Source organism: Orcinus orca, chromosome 13 (genome assembly GCF_937001465.1).
Source record: "Orcinus orca chromosome 13, mOrcOrc1.1, whole genome shotgun sequence".
Lineage (NCBI taxonomy): Eukaryota > Metazoa > Chordata > Mammalia > Artiodactyla > Delphinidae > Orcinus > Orcinus orca.
In genome coordinates, this window is record NC_064571.1 from 72,503,637 (window position 1) to 72,523,021 (window position 19,385).

Consider the following 19,385-nt stretch of genomic DNA (forward strand, 5'->3'; position numbering starts at 1 on the left):
TATTTTGGGAATTTTTAGCATTTCAAATAATGTAGCTATACTATAAAGAGTTGTTCTTAATTATCAAGTGGGATTTTATTTAATCTTCTGTGCTGAATTTCCTTCTAACAAGATGTCACCCCTTCTACTAGAAGACAGGTTTTATCCTTGGCTGACAGGCTGAATTGGGCATCAGTAGCGTCTATTTCAAGACCAAATAAGGTTGATATTGGTTTGCCACTTTTCTATTCTTTTGAATACATAGACTATATAGGTACATAGTTTGTACCTATATGTAGGCAATCATGATACTTAACTATTTAAATTAAATTAACCAATTAAACTTCTGGAGAAGTTTACATGCTTCACTCATATGAGACTCTTGACAATGTGTGGCAGGTATCATTCTCATTTCAGATATGAGGACATCAAAGAGTAGTAGTGATTTGTCCAAGAGGTGTAAATAACTGTTAGAGATTAACTTTCTTTCAGCGCTTTGAAGACACTGGTTCATTCTCTTCTGGCCTCTGTTGTGTCCCATGAGATGTTAGCACCTGTTCTTACTCTTATTCCTTTATATATAATGTGTCCTTTTTTTCCTCCAGCTACTTTCAAGAGTTTATCTTTGATTTTCAGCAGTTGTGCTATGTGCCTAGGTGTGGTTCTCTATATTTATCTTACTTGGGGTTTGTTGATTTTCTTGGATTGGTAAGCAGGTGTTTTTCATCAAATATGGGAAGTTTTTTTTTTTAAACCGTTATTTCTTCCAATTTTTTTTGGCCCTATTTTCACTCTCTTTTCCTTCTGGGACTCCAATTACGTATATATTAGACCATTTTGTTTTTTCCCATAGTCCTTGAGACTGTTTATTTTTCTTCCATTTTCCTCTGTTTTTCAGATTGCATAGTCTCTATTGATCTGATTTCAATCTGCTGTTAAATCTACCAAGTGAAGTTTTCAATTCACTACTTTTCAGTTGTAGAATTTGCATTTGGTTCTTTTGTGTAGTTCCAGTTCTTTGCTGAGATTCTCTGTTTACTCATTTTGAACATATTTTTCTTTATCTCTTTGAAATAGTTATAATAGCAGCTTTACAGTCTTTGTCCAATATCTGAGCCATCTTGGGTTCAGTTTCTATGGACTGCTTTTTTCTTGACTATGGATCACATTGTTGTTTCTTTGTGTGAGTAGTGATTTTTGATTTAACACCAGACATTGTAGACAATACATTATAGAGACTCTAGATTTGTTTATTTGCCTCAGAAGAATGTTGGTTTTGTTTCAGCAGGCAGTTTGGTTATTGGCAGATTACATTGAACTTGTGTAGGTTTGACTTTGTGCTTTAATAGCAAGGATCTGAAGGAAACCCAAAGTGTTTCCCAAGCCCTTCTAATTTGGCAGGACTCAGCCTGCAAATTCTGTCCCCCTTGCAGATCTTGTCATTCTTGGTTTTAGGTTTTGTTAGAATGAATCTAACTCCTAAGGCAAAGCCTTTCTGTGGTGTCTCAGCTAGATGCTAGGGGTATTAATGAGATGTTAAGGCAGTCTCTCTCCTCTGACAAGGCCAAATTCTGGTGTCCCCAGGATGGCTCTTCCCCTTAGTAGTCAGTTCCCACCACTAGCCAGTTCTGTTCTCAACCCCTTAGTAGCTATTATCTGATAAGCCTCAGGTGATCTCATCCTATGTATTAATAGCCTAGCCCTCAGCTACAAACTAGTAGGGAACCCTCACATGGACTTCTGGGGCCCAACTCTGCACAATCCCCTCCTATCCAAGGCCCTGCTCCACAGATTCTAGCCACTTCGCATCCTCAAGCTCTCACCTCTGCCTCCTTAGCTCAGTGGGACTTTGTGTCTGCTCAGACTCTGGCTTTCTGTGACAGGGTCAGGAAATGGACTCCAGGTAGAAGACCAAGGAGCAGCCTTGCACTTGCTGTTGTCCACTACCTGAAAAGAGTTACCTCATATATTTGTTCACTTTTATAGTAGTTTATGGCAGGAGGTTCAGTCCAGTACCCAGTACTCCAACATGGCTGGCACTCAGACAAGGAATTTGAACAGACTTTTGACTTCAGTTCTAGCATTCTCTGTATCACCACAGCTAGCCTTCTATAACATTATGTGTTATGAGTAAATGCTTGTGCCCTCAGAAATCTGTGGGTGTTTATATTTTAGGTTAACTTACAGACTAGAAGAAAACCTTATTGATATGTAACACAAGCAAACATTTGTGAACTATGATCCCTTTTAGGTTGCTTTTATTTTTTTAGATTAATCTTGGGTAGAACTAATGGATAGTCTTTAAAAAAAAGGGTAACAGACTATAATAAACTATTCTGTAAGTACTTAGAAGTAGTGCATTCCTGCTGGTTCAATTTAATCAATACTTTCTTTGTTTCCTATATATTTAATAGACACTTTATGTCAGGAAGGAACTTGGTTTTATCTTACACTGTTAACACAGAGCACTATTAAGATAGACTAAAACTAAGTTAACACTTCTCTTGTCTTGGTATCTAACGGCTTTTCCTTTGACACCCCTTTTCACATGTCAAGGCTTCTTGTTTAGGTTGCCAAATTGATTAGCTAATACTGGAGATAAGAAAGAGGAGTCAAAGAGAAGGATAAAAGTTTTAGATGATAATAGGCACTATAGAAATATCTGGAAAAAAAGAGGAAGCGATTAAAAAAGAAATGGAGGGATGAGGAGATAAGTCAATTTAAAAGCAGCCATAGTGTATTAAATTAGTCTTTTGAGTGAAGTTATTCAACAACAATAATAGTGCATAGAGCATGAAATATGAGCAGGATCAAAAATCGTTTTCACTTTGAAAAACATTATAAAAATAGGAAAAGAATATGAACAGTTTACAGAACAAGAAAAGACTGATAAGCAAATGAAAAGATACTCAATTTCGCTTATAGTTAAAGAAATGAAATAAAAACTGTGAGATACACATCAGCTTGGCAAAAGTGAAGATGTATGATAATGCCCAATGTTGGCAAGGGTGTGGGGAAATAGGCACTCCCATACACAGTGATGGGAGTATAAACTGGTATAGCCTTTTTGTATGAAAGTTGTCAAAATCGAAAAGTAAAATGCACGTACACTTTTATTCAGTAGTTATTCTTTTAGGAATTTATCCAAAAGCAGTATTCCCACAAGTGTGCAGAGATATATACACATCAAAAATATTCACTAAAGCACTGTTTGTGAAAAAACCTAGAAACAATTGACCTGCCCAGGAATAGGGAGTTGGTTAAATAAATTATGGTAAGTCACACAGTAGAATACTGAGCTGTCATCTAGGAGGAGGAATTGGGGAGGGGAGGGGAAGCTGGGACGAGGTGAGAGAGTGGCATGCACACATACACGCTACCGAATGTAAAATAGCCAGCTAGTGGGAGGCAGCCGCATGGCACAGGGAGATCAGCTCGGTGCTCGGTGACCACCTAGAGGGGTGGGACAGGGAGGGTGGGAGGGAGACGCAAGAGGGAGGGGATATGGGGATATATGTATACGTATAGCTGATTCACTTTGTTATACAGCAGAGACTAACTCACCATTGTAAAGCAATTATACTCCAATAAAGATGTAAAAGAAAAAACCTAGATGAAAGAAGGAAGAAAGTGTCTGTATGCAGCTAGAGAAAGGTTCCAAGATTTATTATTATGTGAAAAAAAGTGCAAGGTGCTAAGCAGTGTGTTTAATCTGCTCTCTTTTATGTAAATGCTTAGGGTTTGGATGTGTGTATGGACTGGGTACTGATAGAAAATTATTCTGGAAGGATACTGAAGTAATATATTAACAATGGTTACCTCAAGGAGAGGAACTTGAGGGGTAGGGAGACAGTTTTCATTTTACACTTTTTCCTACTATTTGAATTTTTCTAACAATATTCATGTACTAGTTTTTAATTTCAAGTGTGGTTATCTGAGAGTAGGATCATAAGCCATTGAAATTTTATTCCTTATCCCTACTGTGTGCTTAAATATATATATGTACACATATATGTATGTATAGTATGAAAGAAAAAAATCTTCCAAAGTACGTTTGCTTTATTGTGAATTTTAAGTTACTGGACTATATTAAAATTCTTTAAGTTGATGGTTAGAAGGAATTCCTATTTTCTCAAAATCAGTTCTCCTCTGGGATGTGTTTTCTTTTTGCAGACCTTTTATGTATCCATAGTTGATTTATGTGAAAACGGCGGGAAACGTCCTATCACAAATAGCAGTGCTAGTTTCACCAAAGAACAAGCAGACAGCATTCGCAGAATTCGAAATAGTAAAGATAGTTGGGACATGTTGGGAGTCAAACCTGGGGCCTCAAGGTAAGCAGTGCTCTCAGATATTAGTGCTGCCTTCTGTTATAGAAAAAGACTCAATCATCGGAATTATAGTGCGATATCTTCTTGTAATTGGCTAGAAATATGAAGATGTGTGGAAATACCTTAGATTACTTAATAATGCTCCTTCACTGAATTAAGTGAATACCAAAGGGAGAAAACAGAGGGCACAACTGCTTAATGTGGGAACTATGTGGTTTGTATAAGTACCTTCTGAAATTATATGCTCTGCTTTTGTTGACTAAGAGCCTTGAAGCTAATGTAAACTCAAAAGAAAAAAAAAAGAGAATTCTTAAATCATAGAATTTTAGAGAAGGAAAGAGTGTTAGCAATCAACCTGTCCAAACGTTTCATTTCATAGGTGGGAAAACTGGGACTCAGTGAGACTAAAAACAGAGTCAAGGACCTCAGGAGTTAGTGGTAGAATTGGTTCTTGACCCTGAGCACTGTGTGTCTGCCTGTCTCTGTTTCTTTCTATCTCTGTCAAAAATCCTGCTAGTTCCTCGTCTGTGTGTGTTGATATTAAATTATTTTATTTTATCCAAAATAATTATTTGGGGGCTTCCCTGGTGGCGCAGTGGTTGAGAGTCCGCCTGCCGATGCAGGGGACACGGGTTCGTGCTCCGGTCCGGGAAGATCCCATATGCCGCGGAGTGGCTAGGCCCGTGAGCCATGGCCGCTGAGCCTGCACGTCCAGAGCCTGTGCTCTGCAATGGGAGAGGCCACAACAGTGAGAGGGCTGCGTAAAAAAACAAAAAACAAAATAATTATTTGGGAGAAAAGGAAATACAATCACTACTCTTTGTGAAAGAATAAATCATTATCCAGCATGATTATATAACTTTTCCCCCCAGTTTTATTGAAATATAAATGATATACAGTACTGTATGAGTTTAAGGTGTACAGCATAATGATTTGACTTACATATATTGTGAAATGATGACCACAGTAAGTTTAATTAACGTCTGCCATCTCATATCAATACCAAAAAAAATGTTTTTTCCTTGTGATTAGAACTCTTGGAATCTACTCTCTTAACAAATTTCAATTGTTATATAACTTTTAATGCTATAATAATACTGTTACTATACGTATTATTAGAGTTCTCAGACCTTTTTATTTTGCACTATAGCTTTCCTCCCCTTTCTATTTTTTCACCTTGATTCCCACAAAAGAAAAAGTAGCTCTTGAAATCGCCTTGTCAGCGTCAACAGCATTAAATATCTCCTCCATTTTGGTCTCATAGCATATCTTTGAGTCCAGAAGGAAAGAGGGGAGGGGAAAAGGGAGACAGTTATTGGTCTCCCTGGACTTGCCAGGCATTACTGAGGAGCTGTTAAACACCTGAAGGAATTCAGATGACCTCATAGCACAAAATTAATTGGTGGCTTTTAAATGTCTTTTTAGACTTCCATAGTTACATCCTAAATTCTTCCATTTCATCTCCAAGGGATATTGGCTCTATAACTAAGAAACTATTACTTACTAATTAACTTAGAACAATAATCATTAGGGAAAAAGAAACTTTTGGTTTCGTACTTATTCATTGTGGTTAACTGGAATCTCCCAAAATTTACAGGACCTCCATAATTTCCATATCCTTAACCAATATAACACGTTCTTTTCTTACCTTTGTTCCTCTGGGTCTATCAAACTAATTTGTATGGCATGAGCACGTTTGGGCAAAACCTAAAAACATTTATTTTATTTTATCTTTTAAATACACCTTTATTTTATTTTTTGGCCATGCCGTGCGGCATGCGGGATCTTAGTTCCCCGACCAGGGATCGAACCCGTGCCCCCTGCAATGGAAGCATGGAGTCTTAACCACTAGACTGCCAGGGAATTCCCTAAAAACATTTTTTTTAAGTTATAGAGAGTTTTAATGTTTGTTCAGTGCTATGTTTACTATTCTTGAATTTTAAGAAAAATCTTCAGTAGAATTAATATATTTTTTACACACCTGACTCAGTCTTGTTTCTCTAAAATTTTCCTTGAAAGTTTCTCCTGCTATCCAGAATTCTTGAAAGGTATCAGGCCTAACCACTAACCCCATATGGACATGTTTCCTCGGGCAGCAGAGTGGCTAGAGGGGCCCAACCCAAAACTCACTCATGGGAAAGAGAGAGGATGCTGTTACTGCCTCAAGGACAGAGAGTCTTTTAGGAAGAATGTGATTCTTATTAGCTAATATCGAAATTATCTATGTAGAAAAGCTACATGCAAGGTAAAACAAGAAAATTCAGAAGGACTCCTCTAAGATCAGAAAGCAGAAAAACCCTTAGAACGTATGCCTACGACATGGACAGCTGTTAACATAGCCCTGTGACCTCAGTCTCCCCAAGCTGACATGTAAGATATCACATATAATATGTAACATTCAAGTAGAAAAATATACAATGCAAAGTGAGTATACAAACAAACATGATCAGATATCACATCCAAGATATCAAAGACCATCTCCTGATTTGAAGAGCCAGACTAGAAGTCCTTCTGATAAAGAATAAAGGAGATTTGGGGAAGCACCAAATCCAGGCTTATAAGTTAACAAGAACCTTGAATTACAAAAGGAATTCAAAAGGGAAGTGGGAAATAAAACCATCTGGTAGAGACAGAGCCAGACTCTGACCAGGGGAGTGGCTGGGCACTTGAAAGCCTCTCAGAGGCCTGACACCTGAGGATATGAAGAGCGGGGAGAATTGCAGGGCCCGGTGGTCTGCAGCCCCCACCCCAGCAGTCCCTGCTCCTTAGAGGTTTCTCCTGGGGCTTCCTGGTCTTTGGTGAAACACTGATCGTACTGCTCCTTTCCTCTCTAGATAATGTTACATTCTCTCTTGTTTCTTCTTTGGTCTCAGGGAGCTCACTGGAACTCTCAGGTACCCCTTTCCAGTGGCTCTTTCTTGGTCAGCGGTGCCACCATCCTCCCCGGGGCCTTAGAGTCCCCATGACCCTGGAACTCATTTCAGCCCTTTTTCTCATGTCTTCTCCACCCCTATACCCAGCTCATCATCTGCTTCTGCCAGGACTTTGTTTCTGTTATCTCTTTTGCCTTCCCTTGTTGGCTTCCACAAACACCTTAATCTAAACCCTTGTATTCATGCTTGGGTTATTGTAACAACCTCCTACCTGTCTCCTAACTTCCAAAAACAGCTTTCCCAGGACCATTTTGTCATGAAACACCTACTGTTAAAAATCCAACTTTTTTGTTGTTTTGCCTTCAAGGCCCTTCACTTACTGACCCCTGCTCCCTGGCCAACTTTGTTTCTTGTTACTTCCCAGTGCAGTTACCTCCTGGAACTGCATGCGGGCTCCGGCTCCCTTCCTGGCCTCTGCCGGTTCCCTGCTGCTCTGTATTCCCCACCACTGTGTCAATCCCTGAACCCAACCTTCTTCCAGAACCCTCCTCCAGGGGGCCTGCCCTGATGGCCCCTGTCCTCATTGCTTCCGTCGGCAAATGCCGAGTGCCTGTGAAGTGCCGAGTACTGTTTTCATCTGATCATGTTTGTTTGTATACTCACTTTGCATTGTATATTTTTCTACTTGAATGTTACATATTATTTGTGCATTGTTTGTTTCCTAGTCCTTTAGTCCCGCCTTTGAGAAAGGGTAACATTTATTTGGGATATGCTTACTGTAAGAGATGTTATGATATCCAAACAGCTAAAATGCAGTGGGTGGAGGGTGGGGGCTGACCTCGATACTGACATAGAGCTTTGCTTTTCCTCGTAGAGATGAAGTCAATAAAGCATATCGGAAACTTGCTGTGCTGCTTCACCCTGACAAGTGTGTAGCACCTGGTAGTGAAGATGCCTTCAAAGCCGTTGTGAATGCCCGAACAGCCCTCCTGAAAAACATCAAATAGAAAGTAGAAAAAAAAAGACAAGTGTGGGCCTCGAGTCCAAACAGACTTTCCCTAGAGGTAAAGTAGCCAACATGGGTTTTTCCTCCACAAAATCTTACAGCTCTTTTCACTCATGTGCTGTCATTTGTAAATCAGTAATTCGGGTGCCTGTTACCATGCCATAGACATTTTGCAGAGATGAAGTGAAGAGAACCAAGCGCCACTTATACACTACCATTCATTTCCTACTTCTGAATGATGTAAGAGTTTTTTCTCATGAGTTTGTTAGCTCTGTCAGTGTAGCATCCCTTAGGCAGTTTGCTCAGGAAAGTCCATGAGGTTTCTGGAAGGAGGATAGGAGGATCCTTTCACCTTTTCTTTTTTAAAAAATTCATCATCAGAGAAGAAAACAAAAATGGAAGCAGACATAGCAGAATCCCTGAGAGTGTGGTGACCTCACAAGCAAGTTGCCCCTTTTACAGTGAGTTTCTTAGGTAGTATTTTAAGCATCAATCTATAGTTGATGAACTCTTGGCGGCCCTTTGGAAGTGAAACGAGGTGATACATTCTGAACTGAGCAGCCCTTTTGTGACGTTCACTGTTCCCCTTCTCCAGCCACCAGGGGGAGAGACCAGCCAGTCCTAAGAGAGCAAAGACAGTGACGGCGGCCGCAAGTTCTGGTACACTGGCTGCTTCTAGTCCTGCCCCTGAATCTGAGGCCTCTCCCTGGCCGTGGAAGTGGGTGCTGGTAGCTCTAGGGAGCATCATCACCTAGGAATCAGGAGTCAGACTCCAAGACAGTAGTGCCTGCAGGTCACACTAGATTGAGCACACATGCCTAGAGGGCACGGCTGGCCTGGCTCGGGCATGTTTGATGCCCTAGGAGAGCCTCCATATGAGGCTTGTGCCTTCTTTGTTTCTACATTACGTTCTGCATCACAGCAGGTGGGAAAGGCAGGGGTGCCGGGCCTCCTCTTCACTTCCTCATCAGTGTTAGTTCCCTCTCTCTTCCCTCTTCTCTTCCTGTCCACATCTGCCGCCATTTCTCTTTTCTTGAATCCGTGCCTTCCGGCTCTTGACTCCTCCATCCTCCTGTGCAGCCTTCATCTGGGCCTGGCTGACCAGAGACAAGTATGGATCCTTCGGGTGGTGGACAGAGAGATCTTAAGGCCTGTGTGAGAAGAACCTCTGTTACTTTTGCTTGGGTTACAAATTTCTGATTAGTAATATTTTTAAGCTATAGATTATGAAAATTAATTTCACATAGAGAAATACATTCTCCTGCTGTAGCATCTTCCTCAGTATCCAAGGGATGGATGAAGGTCAAGTGTGAGGACCAGCCTTTCTTCCAGAGCTTACAGAGCCAGTGCCACTGCTTGGCTCGTCACACCATCACTCTCATGTTACTCAGATTTTTAGCTGTGACCAGGCTGCACTAATAGGGGCTTTAAAGTATATAAAACACTACTGTCTGTGAATTTTAAACAGCTATTCCTATTGGTCGCCAAGGAGCATTCACCTTACCCCGGAGAAGAAAAGCCGCTCCCGTTTAATTCAAGCCCACTGCAGCCTTCTGGGCTCTTCCCTGCTCCAGAGCAGCTTTGCTTCGTGTGCCTGCCCTTGCGCTGCACTGAGCTGGTCGTCAGGAAACCAGAGCATTGTTTTCTAGTATGAATTTTCATCTCGGTGATATTGAATGCTTTTTTTTTTCTATAAGTTGAGATACGAGTATGATTTCTTATGGGGTTTAGCTCTGGGCCTGTAGAACTCCAGCCCAAAGTTCTTCGGGGCCTAAATCTTGCTTAAGGCCTTCATCATGCCTAAAGTAATTAAACATAGATCTGTTCTTACAGCAGGACTTAGGAGGGTCATGTTTATGAGGGACTGTGCATGGTGGTGTCAGCCCAAATTGACATGACAGGTCACTGAGTATGTGGCCCTGGGTAAAACCTGGTGCCAGTTTTCATCACTGTTATTAAACACTAGATTGGTCGCCTTATTCAACTACATGGTGCAGATGAGCAATTACAGCAGAGAGAGTTCTTTAGTGCTTCCATTCATATCCTTATATAATGAGTGACTTGTTGAAATTTAGCCTGATCTTGATTCGTAGGTCTTGAGACTCAGTTCCCAGCACCTTGATTATTAATGTTAAGGATGGCCATGTACTACTTCATTTATGTAAAAGAAAGTTAAGCTTCAGGGTCCTAGAATTTTTCTGATTTCCATAATCCTTGAGTAGAATATCAAGAAGTAATGAAGCCTGATCTGCAATGAAAAGTAACTTCATACAAAATTTTACAGACCTCTGTGCATTAATTTAAATTCTTGGTGCAAATATGTACTTTGTAGTTCAACCTTATTAAAATTCTTCAGCCAGTTAGGATTGCACAAGACATCAGTGAGAGTAATAACTAGCAGAATAATTTCAATGGCTAGAAAAATTTTTATAGAAAGTCATGTTTTTCGAAAAAGAATAAAAAGTTCGAACAGCTATTATTCAAGAAAAGCCATTTCTTCTGCATCTGAGTCACCAAAAATGAACACTTATAAAACTTGTTAGAAATACCTGCAGGCTTTTGAAATTAATTGTCCAACCTACCTAAGAACTTTAAAATATACCCTCCTTTTGTTCCTCTGTTCCTCTTTCCTGCCTCCTTTTGAATTGATATTCTCAACTGTCAACATTTCTTTTACTTCAGCATTGTCATTTTATTTCTTCACATAAATGTGTGCCCAGTAAAGTCCAGACTTGGGGGTATTGTGGTGCTACCCAAGATAAATTGCTATAACTCTGTAGATTGCACTCTCATCTTTAAGGCTCACATTTACCTCAGGAAACTCACTCTAGTATAGTTTTTTTTTGCAATGAATTCTCAACTGGTAAATATTTCTTTATACAGATAAACTAGTACATAATTCACTGTTCGCTAAATGAGCCACAGATAAGGCAGCTAAATTTCTGAAAGAAAGCCAGAGTAAGTGGGCAGCCCCTGTAAGCTCTGAATCAGTAATGAGGTAGCTGTTCCTCATAGAACAATAACAGAATCTCGAGGGGGAGGGAGGTATTTCGGTCTCAAGTTCGAAAGGGTAGGGCCGTGCGCACATTGACTTTGACAGGAACAGTGCCTGTCCTATAAGCAATTTCAGTGGGCCCTGGGATGTCACTCCCTCTCCACCACACTCCATGTAGCTCACTCTGAGTCTGCCAGCGTTTTTGTAAAACTTTTGCAGAGGAATTTAGCCGTGAAATACAGCTAACCACCTTCCATTGCAAGTTTTGCAAAGTGAAGAGGGGTTCTTATTTCTCATGATTGGTACTTAGCACAATTGTAAGAGACAGTTAATACTGTTTATACGTTGGTTTTTCCATTAAGCATTTCTAGAGAAGACGAAAGCTTAAACTTGTGGTGTGGGTAAGTTAGATTATGTCTGACAAGCAGTGCAATAGGAAGCCGTGCAATAAAGGCCATGTTGGTGAAATGACTCGCTGGAAAGTTGTACAGTTTGGGTGAGCTTCCTGCATCAGTGGCCTGCAGGGTGGTCTGCCCCTGGGCCGGGAATGCACAGTCTCTAAAGAAACCCTTTGCTCTTACGAAGTAATTGACATACTTGCTTTCTATTGAACTAACGGAAAATGTTAAATCTAACAGCTGTTTATGTCTTGTATAGAGAGTGTCATATGTATTTAAGTTGTGTATTTTTATAAAGTAAAGGCAAATGCCAAACATCGGTCTGTGGGCTGCACTTATTTGTTGAGATACTGGTCCTTAATGTAGAACATGCTAGTCTAGAAGCCAATCCAGTTCCTTACCAACCGAGATCATAGATAAGACATCTTGCTTTAGTTGACAGTGGGTAAAGTGGAGCAAATTTTATTCACTGGTCCTTCAGGCTAACCTTAATTAAATTGTGATGAAAGTGTTTTGATCTCTTAAAGAAAGATACTAATATTATGTGTGCCTTTTTAATTCAAATGAAACTATTGTTATCTCATTTTAATAATGCAGATCTTGGCTGAATAACTTAATAATTCAGCTAACTAGTCCCTGGACAACAAGAATCCTTAAGTAACAGACTATTGTGAACCCAAATTTGAAAGTGAAAGCCTTGTAGGGCCAACCCACAGAAGGCGGTCTATCTCTGAAAACTTCAAACAAGAGCTTTAATTTTCATTATGAATGACATTCGTTATCACCTGAGAATGCCCACCACTCTTTTGGGGAACTGCTCTACCCTCTCCATACTGCTAACGTGTTCTAAAGGGGAGCTGCCACATCCTCCTATGACCCGCCCTCCTCCCTGGTCACAGAGATTGGCCCAAGAGATGGGAATGTCACCCAAGCTGAACCAATTGGCATCCCTCCCTGGGATCTTTCTAATTGGATCTAGGAAAACAAACTTCTTCTCAGGAGAGGAAGATAGGAGGAGTCCTGCTGATGCTGGCAACCTTGATTCCAACCTCATAGAAAAAATTTGAGAGAATGAAACAGACATTCAGAAAGAGTCAGAGTCCTGATGGCTAAGACTTTCCTTCTAGTCCCCTGAGATCCCCTGAACTGGTTGTTCTTCAAGCCCATCAGCCACCCCAGAATCCTTCTAATAAATCTCCACTCCTCTCTTTTCTGCTTAAGTTTCCTGGAGTTTGTTTTCTGTTACTTGCAACTAAAAGAATATTAGAAAATAATAGACATTAAGGATCATGAGCAGGGATGAGAAAGCTATGGTCTGTAGACTGGTACAGTACTTGATAAGTATATTATGACATGTTATATATTAAAATATATCCAAGTACTTGGTGTTTTCAACTAAAGTCTTGGGCTATGTTTTTTTTTTTTTTAATTTATTTATTTTTGGCTGTGTTGGGTCTTCGTTGCTGCGCGTGGGCTTTCTCTAGTTGCGGCGAGCGGGGGCTACTCTTCGTTACGGTGCGCGGGCTTCTCATTGAGGTGGCTTCTCTCGTGGTGGAGCACGGGCTTCAGTAGTTGCGGCACATGGGCTCAGTAGTTGTGGCTCACGGGCTCTAGAGCACAGGCTCAGTAGTTGTGGCACACGGGCTTAGTTGCTCCGCAGCATGTGGGATCTTCCCAGACCAGGGATTGAACCCGTGTCCCCTGCGTTGGCAGGCGGATTCTCAACCACTGTGCCACCAGGGAGGCCCTTGGACTATGTTTTAAACCAATAATAACCAATTGTAAACTGAGAAGAAAAATTAGGTTTATTCATTTTGTTTCAGAATCAATTTAAGATGCACAATTTTATCTAGCTTTTTTGTTTCCATTTGACCCATTGTCTATCAGGGGCACTTCTAATATCTTAAATTTCTTTTTTTAAAAAAATTAATTAATTAATTAATTTATTTTTGACTACGTTGGGTCTTCATTGCTGCACGTGGGCTTTCTCTAGTTGCGGCGAGCGGGGGCTACTCTTCATTACAGTGGCTTCTTTTGTTGCGGAGCATGCGCTCTAGGCACGCGGGCTTCAGTAGTTGTGGCATGTGGGCTTGGTAGTTGTGGCATGAGGGCTCAGTAGTTGTGGCTCGCGGGCTGTAGAGTGCAGGCTTAGTAGTTGTGGCGCATGGGCTTAGCTGCTCCACGGCATGTGGGATCTTCCTGGACCAGGGCTCAAACCCGTGTCCCCTGCATTGGCAGGTGGATTCCTAACCCCTGCACCAGCAGGTAAGTCCCATAATATCTTAAATTTCTAATCAAACTTCGTTGTTAAAATATTCATTCACCATGCATTTATTGAGTACCTACTATGTGCCAGGCTCTGTTCTAGGCACTGGGGATGTAACAGAGCACAGAACCAACAAAAGTCCCTGCCCTGTGGAGCTTACATTCTTGTCATTGTTGTTTTTCATTTGTGAAGTTTTGAAGAAGTTTATTTTTTCCTGTAGGTTTATTTCTGAAGAGGCAGATTTGCATTTTTTGACTGCTCTTCAAGATACGCAGTTTTGCAATTAATACTCTGATTGCTACTACATACTAAAGATCATGTAGGTTGTTAAAATGCTATATTAATTTTTTTCTTGAGAACTTAACCATTATCATTATACAAAGTTGTTTTTCCTGTTGGCCTGGAGGAAATAGTACTAGACTTAAGGAGTTTCTTTATATACGTTTTATATTAATAATTAAAATAGTAATATATCCTTCCACAGCAGTTCATAAGGTTGTGTTCATTTGGAGGGGAAAGTATTTAGAATCTCAGTTGTTGTCTTAATTAAGTAAATAGTGTATACCTCTGATATCACCCAGTTAAAATTGTGATCAGTTGACTTTAGGAAAATTATTTCTCCGTGCATCCAGAACAGTTAGTTGTTAGTGATAATTATAAAATCAGCAGATGCAGTCCATGAGAGCATTTGTTCTAGGGAAGAGAAATTAAGAGTCTGCTATGACTGAGAGAAATTGAGGTGCCACATGCCTCAGATATCAGGATGTGAACATTCTGCTGGTTTCAGAACATGAGAGAAAACAAAAAGGTTAATAAAATAAATACTAAAGAGAGGAAAGACATCAAGTTGTTCAAAAGGAAAGATAAAGAAAACAAAAGAAACTATCTCGGATCTGACTAGCAGGGAGAAAATAGAAAAGCCCCAAGTCAGTTGTTGTCAAGTGCTTTTTATCGACAGAACCCTATATTTCTAGTGAACTCCGATATGAGACTCTTATTTAAGAGCAACATTTTATTAGGATAAATTTATAAAAGTTCAAGCTTTTAACATCACGCCATATAAAAGCAACCTACCAGGCAGTTCTGTCTCCTAGGGGAGACGTCAGCATTTATATCAGAAGGTGGTAAATCCCCACACTATTCCCTCCTGCTCACAGATGCTGGTGAGGAGAGTGCCTTGCCCAAGAAGTAATCAGGTTCAAGGAAAGTTAAGAGCTTCTGCCAGGCCCTCTGTACTGCTGGCAGTGCTGGACAGGAACTCTGTTTAATGAAGCATCCTAGTGAAATTTTAGGTATAAGGGAAAGTACTATGGCTTTGCGTGGTGAGGCACGGAGCCGAGCTGCTCTTCATAAGAAATGAACAAGACTTCTAGGGGTTGGGGCTGCCTAAAAGAAAAGGAAGAAAGACTTGATGAGATGGGACGGGAAGCTGGGGTCCAAAAAAGGATTATTAGAAAGATATTAGATATTAAAAATTATTAGATAATTTTAGAAAGATAGCCAAAGAGAAGTTCCCAGTGACAGAAACATTCAAAGGACTTTTAAGAACATGAATGTCTTTAATAACGTCATCCCCATTTTACAGATGAGAAAACCGAGGGTCAGAGAGGTTAAGTGACCTGCTCAAGGCCAAATAAAAAGCTATTCAAACCCAAGCTTGCCCAACTTCAGAACCCAGGCTCTCAGTGTACACTGTCAGCCTAAAGTTCCAAATTTTTAAATACTCTGCTTCACACTCATAAATAATGTTGTTCCTGCTTGTACCATGTTACTTACATGGATATAAATAGGGCTGCTTTTTTTCGGGGGTGGGGGTTGACTTTTTTTTTTTTTTGGCTTTACAAAAGTGAGATCATATTATGTACACTTTCCTGCATCTTTCTCTTCTCATTCAACAGTACCTCATAAAAATCTTAAGTCAATTGGTTTAGATTTAATTCAGTCTCTTTAGTGGCTGAATAATAGTAATAGTAATGGTGTTGTTATGCCATAACTTATTCAGACACGGGCTTTCTTTCCAGCTTTTTGTCACTACAAAAAATGCTGCAATATTATCTATGTGTGTTGTTTTTATGAACTAGCAGGGTTTTTTAATTAACTTTTTTAAATATTGAAAATATTAAATATTAAAATTTTAATATTTAATTTATTAAATATTTAATAATAGCAATCATTTGATATTTAATAAATTATTAATTATTAAATTAATGGCTAATTTATTAAATATTAAATTTAAAAATTAAAATATTGAATATCAAAAATTAAAATATTAAATATTAAACATTAGTATTAAATATTTTAATTAAATATTAAATATTGAAAATATAGTTAATTTACAATGTTGTGTTAGTTTCAGGTATACAGCAAAGTGATTCAGTTATATGTGTGTGTGTGTATATATATATATATATATATATATATGTTCTTTTTCAGATTCTTTTCCATTATAGGTTACTATAAGATATTGAATATAGTTCCCTGTGAATAGGCCTGCATTTTTTTTTTTTGAGGGGGGAGACTGCCTACATTCAGACAGTTAGTGAGCAGTGGAGCTTGGATTTTTTTCTTTTTTTTTTTTTTAACATCTTTATTGGAGTATAATTGCTTTACAATGGTGTGTTAGTTTCTGCTTTATAACAAAGTGAATTAGTTATACGTATACATATGTCCCCATATCTCTTCCCTCTTGCGTCTCTCTCCCTCCCACCCTCCGTATCCCACCCCTCTAGGTGGTCACAAAGCACCCAGCTGATCTCCCTGTGCTACGCGGCTGCTTCCCACTAGCTATCTATTTTACATTCGGTAGTGTATATATGTCCATGCCACTCTCTCACTTTGTCACAGCTCACCCTTCCCCCTCCCCATATCCTCAAGTCCATTCTCTAGTAGGTCTGTGTCTTTATTCCCGTCTTGCCCCTAGGTTCTTCAGAACTTTTTTTTTTTCATTCCACATACGTGTGTTAGCATAACAATATTTATTTTTCTCTTTCTGACTTACTTCACTCTGTATGACAGACTCTAGGTCCATCCACCTCGCTACAAATAACTCAATTTCGTTTCTTTTTATGGCTGAGTAATATTCCATTGTAAATATGTGCCACATCTTCTTTATCCATTCATCTGTCAGTGGACACTTAGGTTGCTTCCATGTCCTGGCTATTGTAAATTGAGCTGCAGTGAACATTGTGGTACATGACTCTTTTTGAATTATTATATACTCTCAGGGTATATGCCCAGTAGTGGGATTGCTAGGTTGTACGGTAGTTCTGTTTTTAGTTTTTTAAGTTTTTTTTAGTTTTTAAGTTTTTTAACCTCCATACAGTTCTCCATAGTGGCTGTATCAATTCACATTCCCACCAACAGTGCAAGAGGGTTCCCTTTTCTCCACACCCTCTCCAGCATTTATTGTTTGTAGATTTTTTGATGATAGGCCTGCATTTTTAAAAAGACCACAAAGGTACAATTTTCCTCATTCATGGCCCAAGTTCAAATCCTATATATGTGCTTAGGAATGAAAGAAACTTCTTTCTGAGGTGTGCCCAAGCCAAGAGGGAGTTAACGTGACAACTTAAGTTAACAGTGAATTAAAATATGGAATATAATACATCTGGATATTTTTATTAAGAGGGTTTTTTAAGTGAAATTTTGCACTAACTCTTGCAGAACCCGATGATGCCTCCAGAACCACTTGAAAATTGTGTCTTAAGGGACATCCACCCTGAGAGTCTAAGATATAACTGGTGGGCAGGAACGGAAGGATCCGTTTACAGCATTTGTCAGCCTAAGGATTTTGTTTCTGGGTGATTTTCACATCCCTAACTTATTCTTTTGTCATAGTTAGAACTGAAGAAGCTAGTAGAGGGCTGTCTCCCTCCCTCCCTCCACCCCAAAGCTCAGTGTGGCATTTTGTATTAGAATGGCCAGCACTGCAGGAAGAAAAGTTGCTTTATATTTACCAAACTGTAAAGAGTGATTGTCTGGGGAGTGGGTTTTAGGGGATGGGGTCAGGATGGTTTGACTTTCTGCCTTATGCTTGTCTGTATTATTTGAGTTTTCCTGGTGAATGTCAACTACTTTAATCATGTAAAATGTTATGTGAAACCAAAAACTAAATATAGCACCAGATTAAAAAAGAGAGGGAGGCTCACTCTGAAGCTTGTGTGGGGACTCTATAGTAGGGGCGCTCTGGGCTATAATTAAATCTTACTTCTTTACATTAGTAGAAACTTGAGACTAAAATGGAAAAAAAACTTTTAGTCACTCAAAAGTTTTTTGAAAAGCTAACATAGCAATCAGCGCTCTCTGGCTGGAATTTCAGATTCACTTAATGTAGGTACATATCCGCAAACACACTCTCTCAGATAACATAGAAGCAGTAGAATTGAAATGAGAAGTCCTGAGACAGAGGCTTATCTATTAATTAATAGAGTAGCCTTGGGCCAGGGGCCCCTTCTGAGGTTTGGTTCCTCCATTATTAGATGAGGCTGTTGGTTAGATAACACCTATGGTCCTTTCTAAAGATCATTATTTTATGGAATTTTACAAAGGCAATAAATACTAGACCCCAGACCTCTCGCATATAATTCTAGTGCAACTCATACCCCCAAAAAAAGAAGAGAAAGAAAAAGAAAAATTAATTTAGAAAAAAGTTAGTGAATTAAGTTTTTCCTAAAGTTAGCAATAATAGGCATTGTTGAACCCTCTCATTTCTTTTAATAAAGAAAACCTTAAATTCTTACTACTTGAAATTGTGATATAGCATCTCATTTTACAAAGGCAAATGATGTCACAGGTCTGAAATTTTTAGTAATAAGTCAACAAGACTCAGATGTTCAAAGATCATCTTTATTCTTGTAAAATGGAAGCTATCTTGGCTCCCAAGCTCACATTTTTCACCAAGGACAGGAAAACTTAAAATTTGCCTCTTAAGGTAGGTTAGTCGCTTCTGGTTTTAAACATGATCAGTTCAAGATTAAAACGCGGTAAATGCAAGGTCCCCACCTTCCCCTCATACTTCCACTACCCTCCTGTTCCTAGGGGAGATCCAGAGTTGGGGCGAGGGTACCTTACCTCTCATATTTTTGGTACTCTTGCCATCTTTCACCCCAGTGGCCTCACTGGCTCCAGTTGGTCTGCCATCTGCTGCTGTTGTCATGTCCCGCCATGGCTTCCAGACACAAGGTCCAAGCACTCATCCTCCTAGTTGTCCAGGCCCTCAGCCTCTTCTACTCCCTGGTCCTCTTAGCACCTCTACGCCCTGCCCACCTGGGCAGTCTGTAACACAGGCCACTTTCCCTCAGCCCAGCAGTAAGGCCCAAGGGCCCCTCTTTCAGCCATCGCCACTCTATGCCAAGCTTCCCTGGTAAATTGCAGCCTCCCAGATTACACCTTGGAAGCCACCTTGAACTTCTTTATCATGCCCTAGGAGTTCCTGGTGTGCTGGTAAACTGGCCCTCCAGGAGGGGGGCGAGGAAGCCCTGATTTGTGGCTTTTGCCCAATTTTCATGGTATAAATACTCTTCATGGTTGATTCCAAG

The 19,385-nt window shown here is 39.8% G+C and overlaps 1 protein-coding gene across 3 annotated transcripts in view; it reads left to right on the plus strand.

The window, feature by feature from the left end:
- Nucleotides 1-11,897, plus strand: part of DNAJC27 (DnaJ heat shock protein family (Hsp40) member C27) — a 39,206-nt gene extending 27,309 nt beyond the window's left edge. For 2 of the 3 annotated variants that reach the window (XM_033425058.2, XM_004268094.3), the window contains 2 exons: nt 4,153-4,313; nt 8,058-11,897. In XM_033425058.2, coding sequence (XP_033280949.1) covers nt 4,153-4,313; nt 8,058-8,190 — 294 coding nt within the window. In that variant the 3' untranslated portion in view covers nt 8,191-11,897. The remainder of the gene's footprint in view (nt 1-4,152; nt 4,314-8,057) is intronic. The other variant, XM_004268095.3, reaches the window with a different exon arrangement.
- The last annotated feature ends 7,488 nt before the right edge of the window (nt 11,898-19,385 follow it).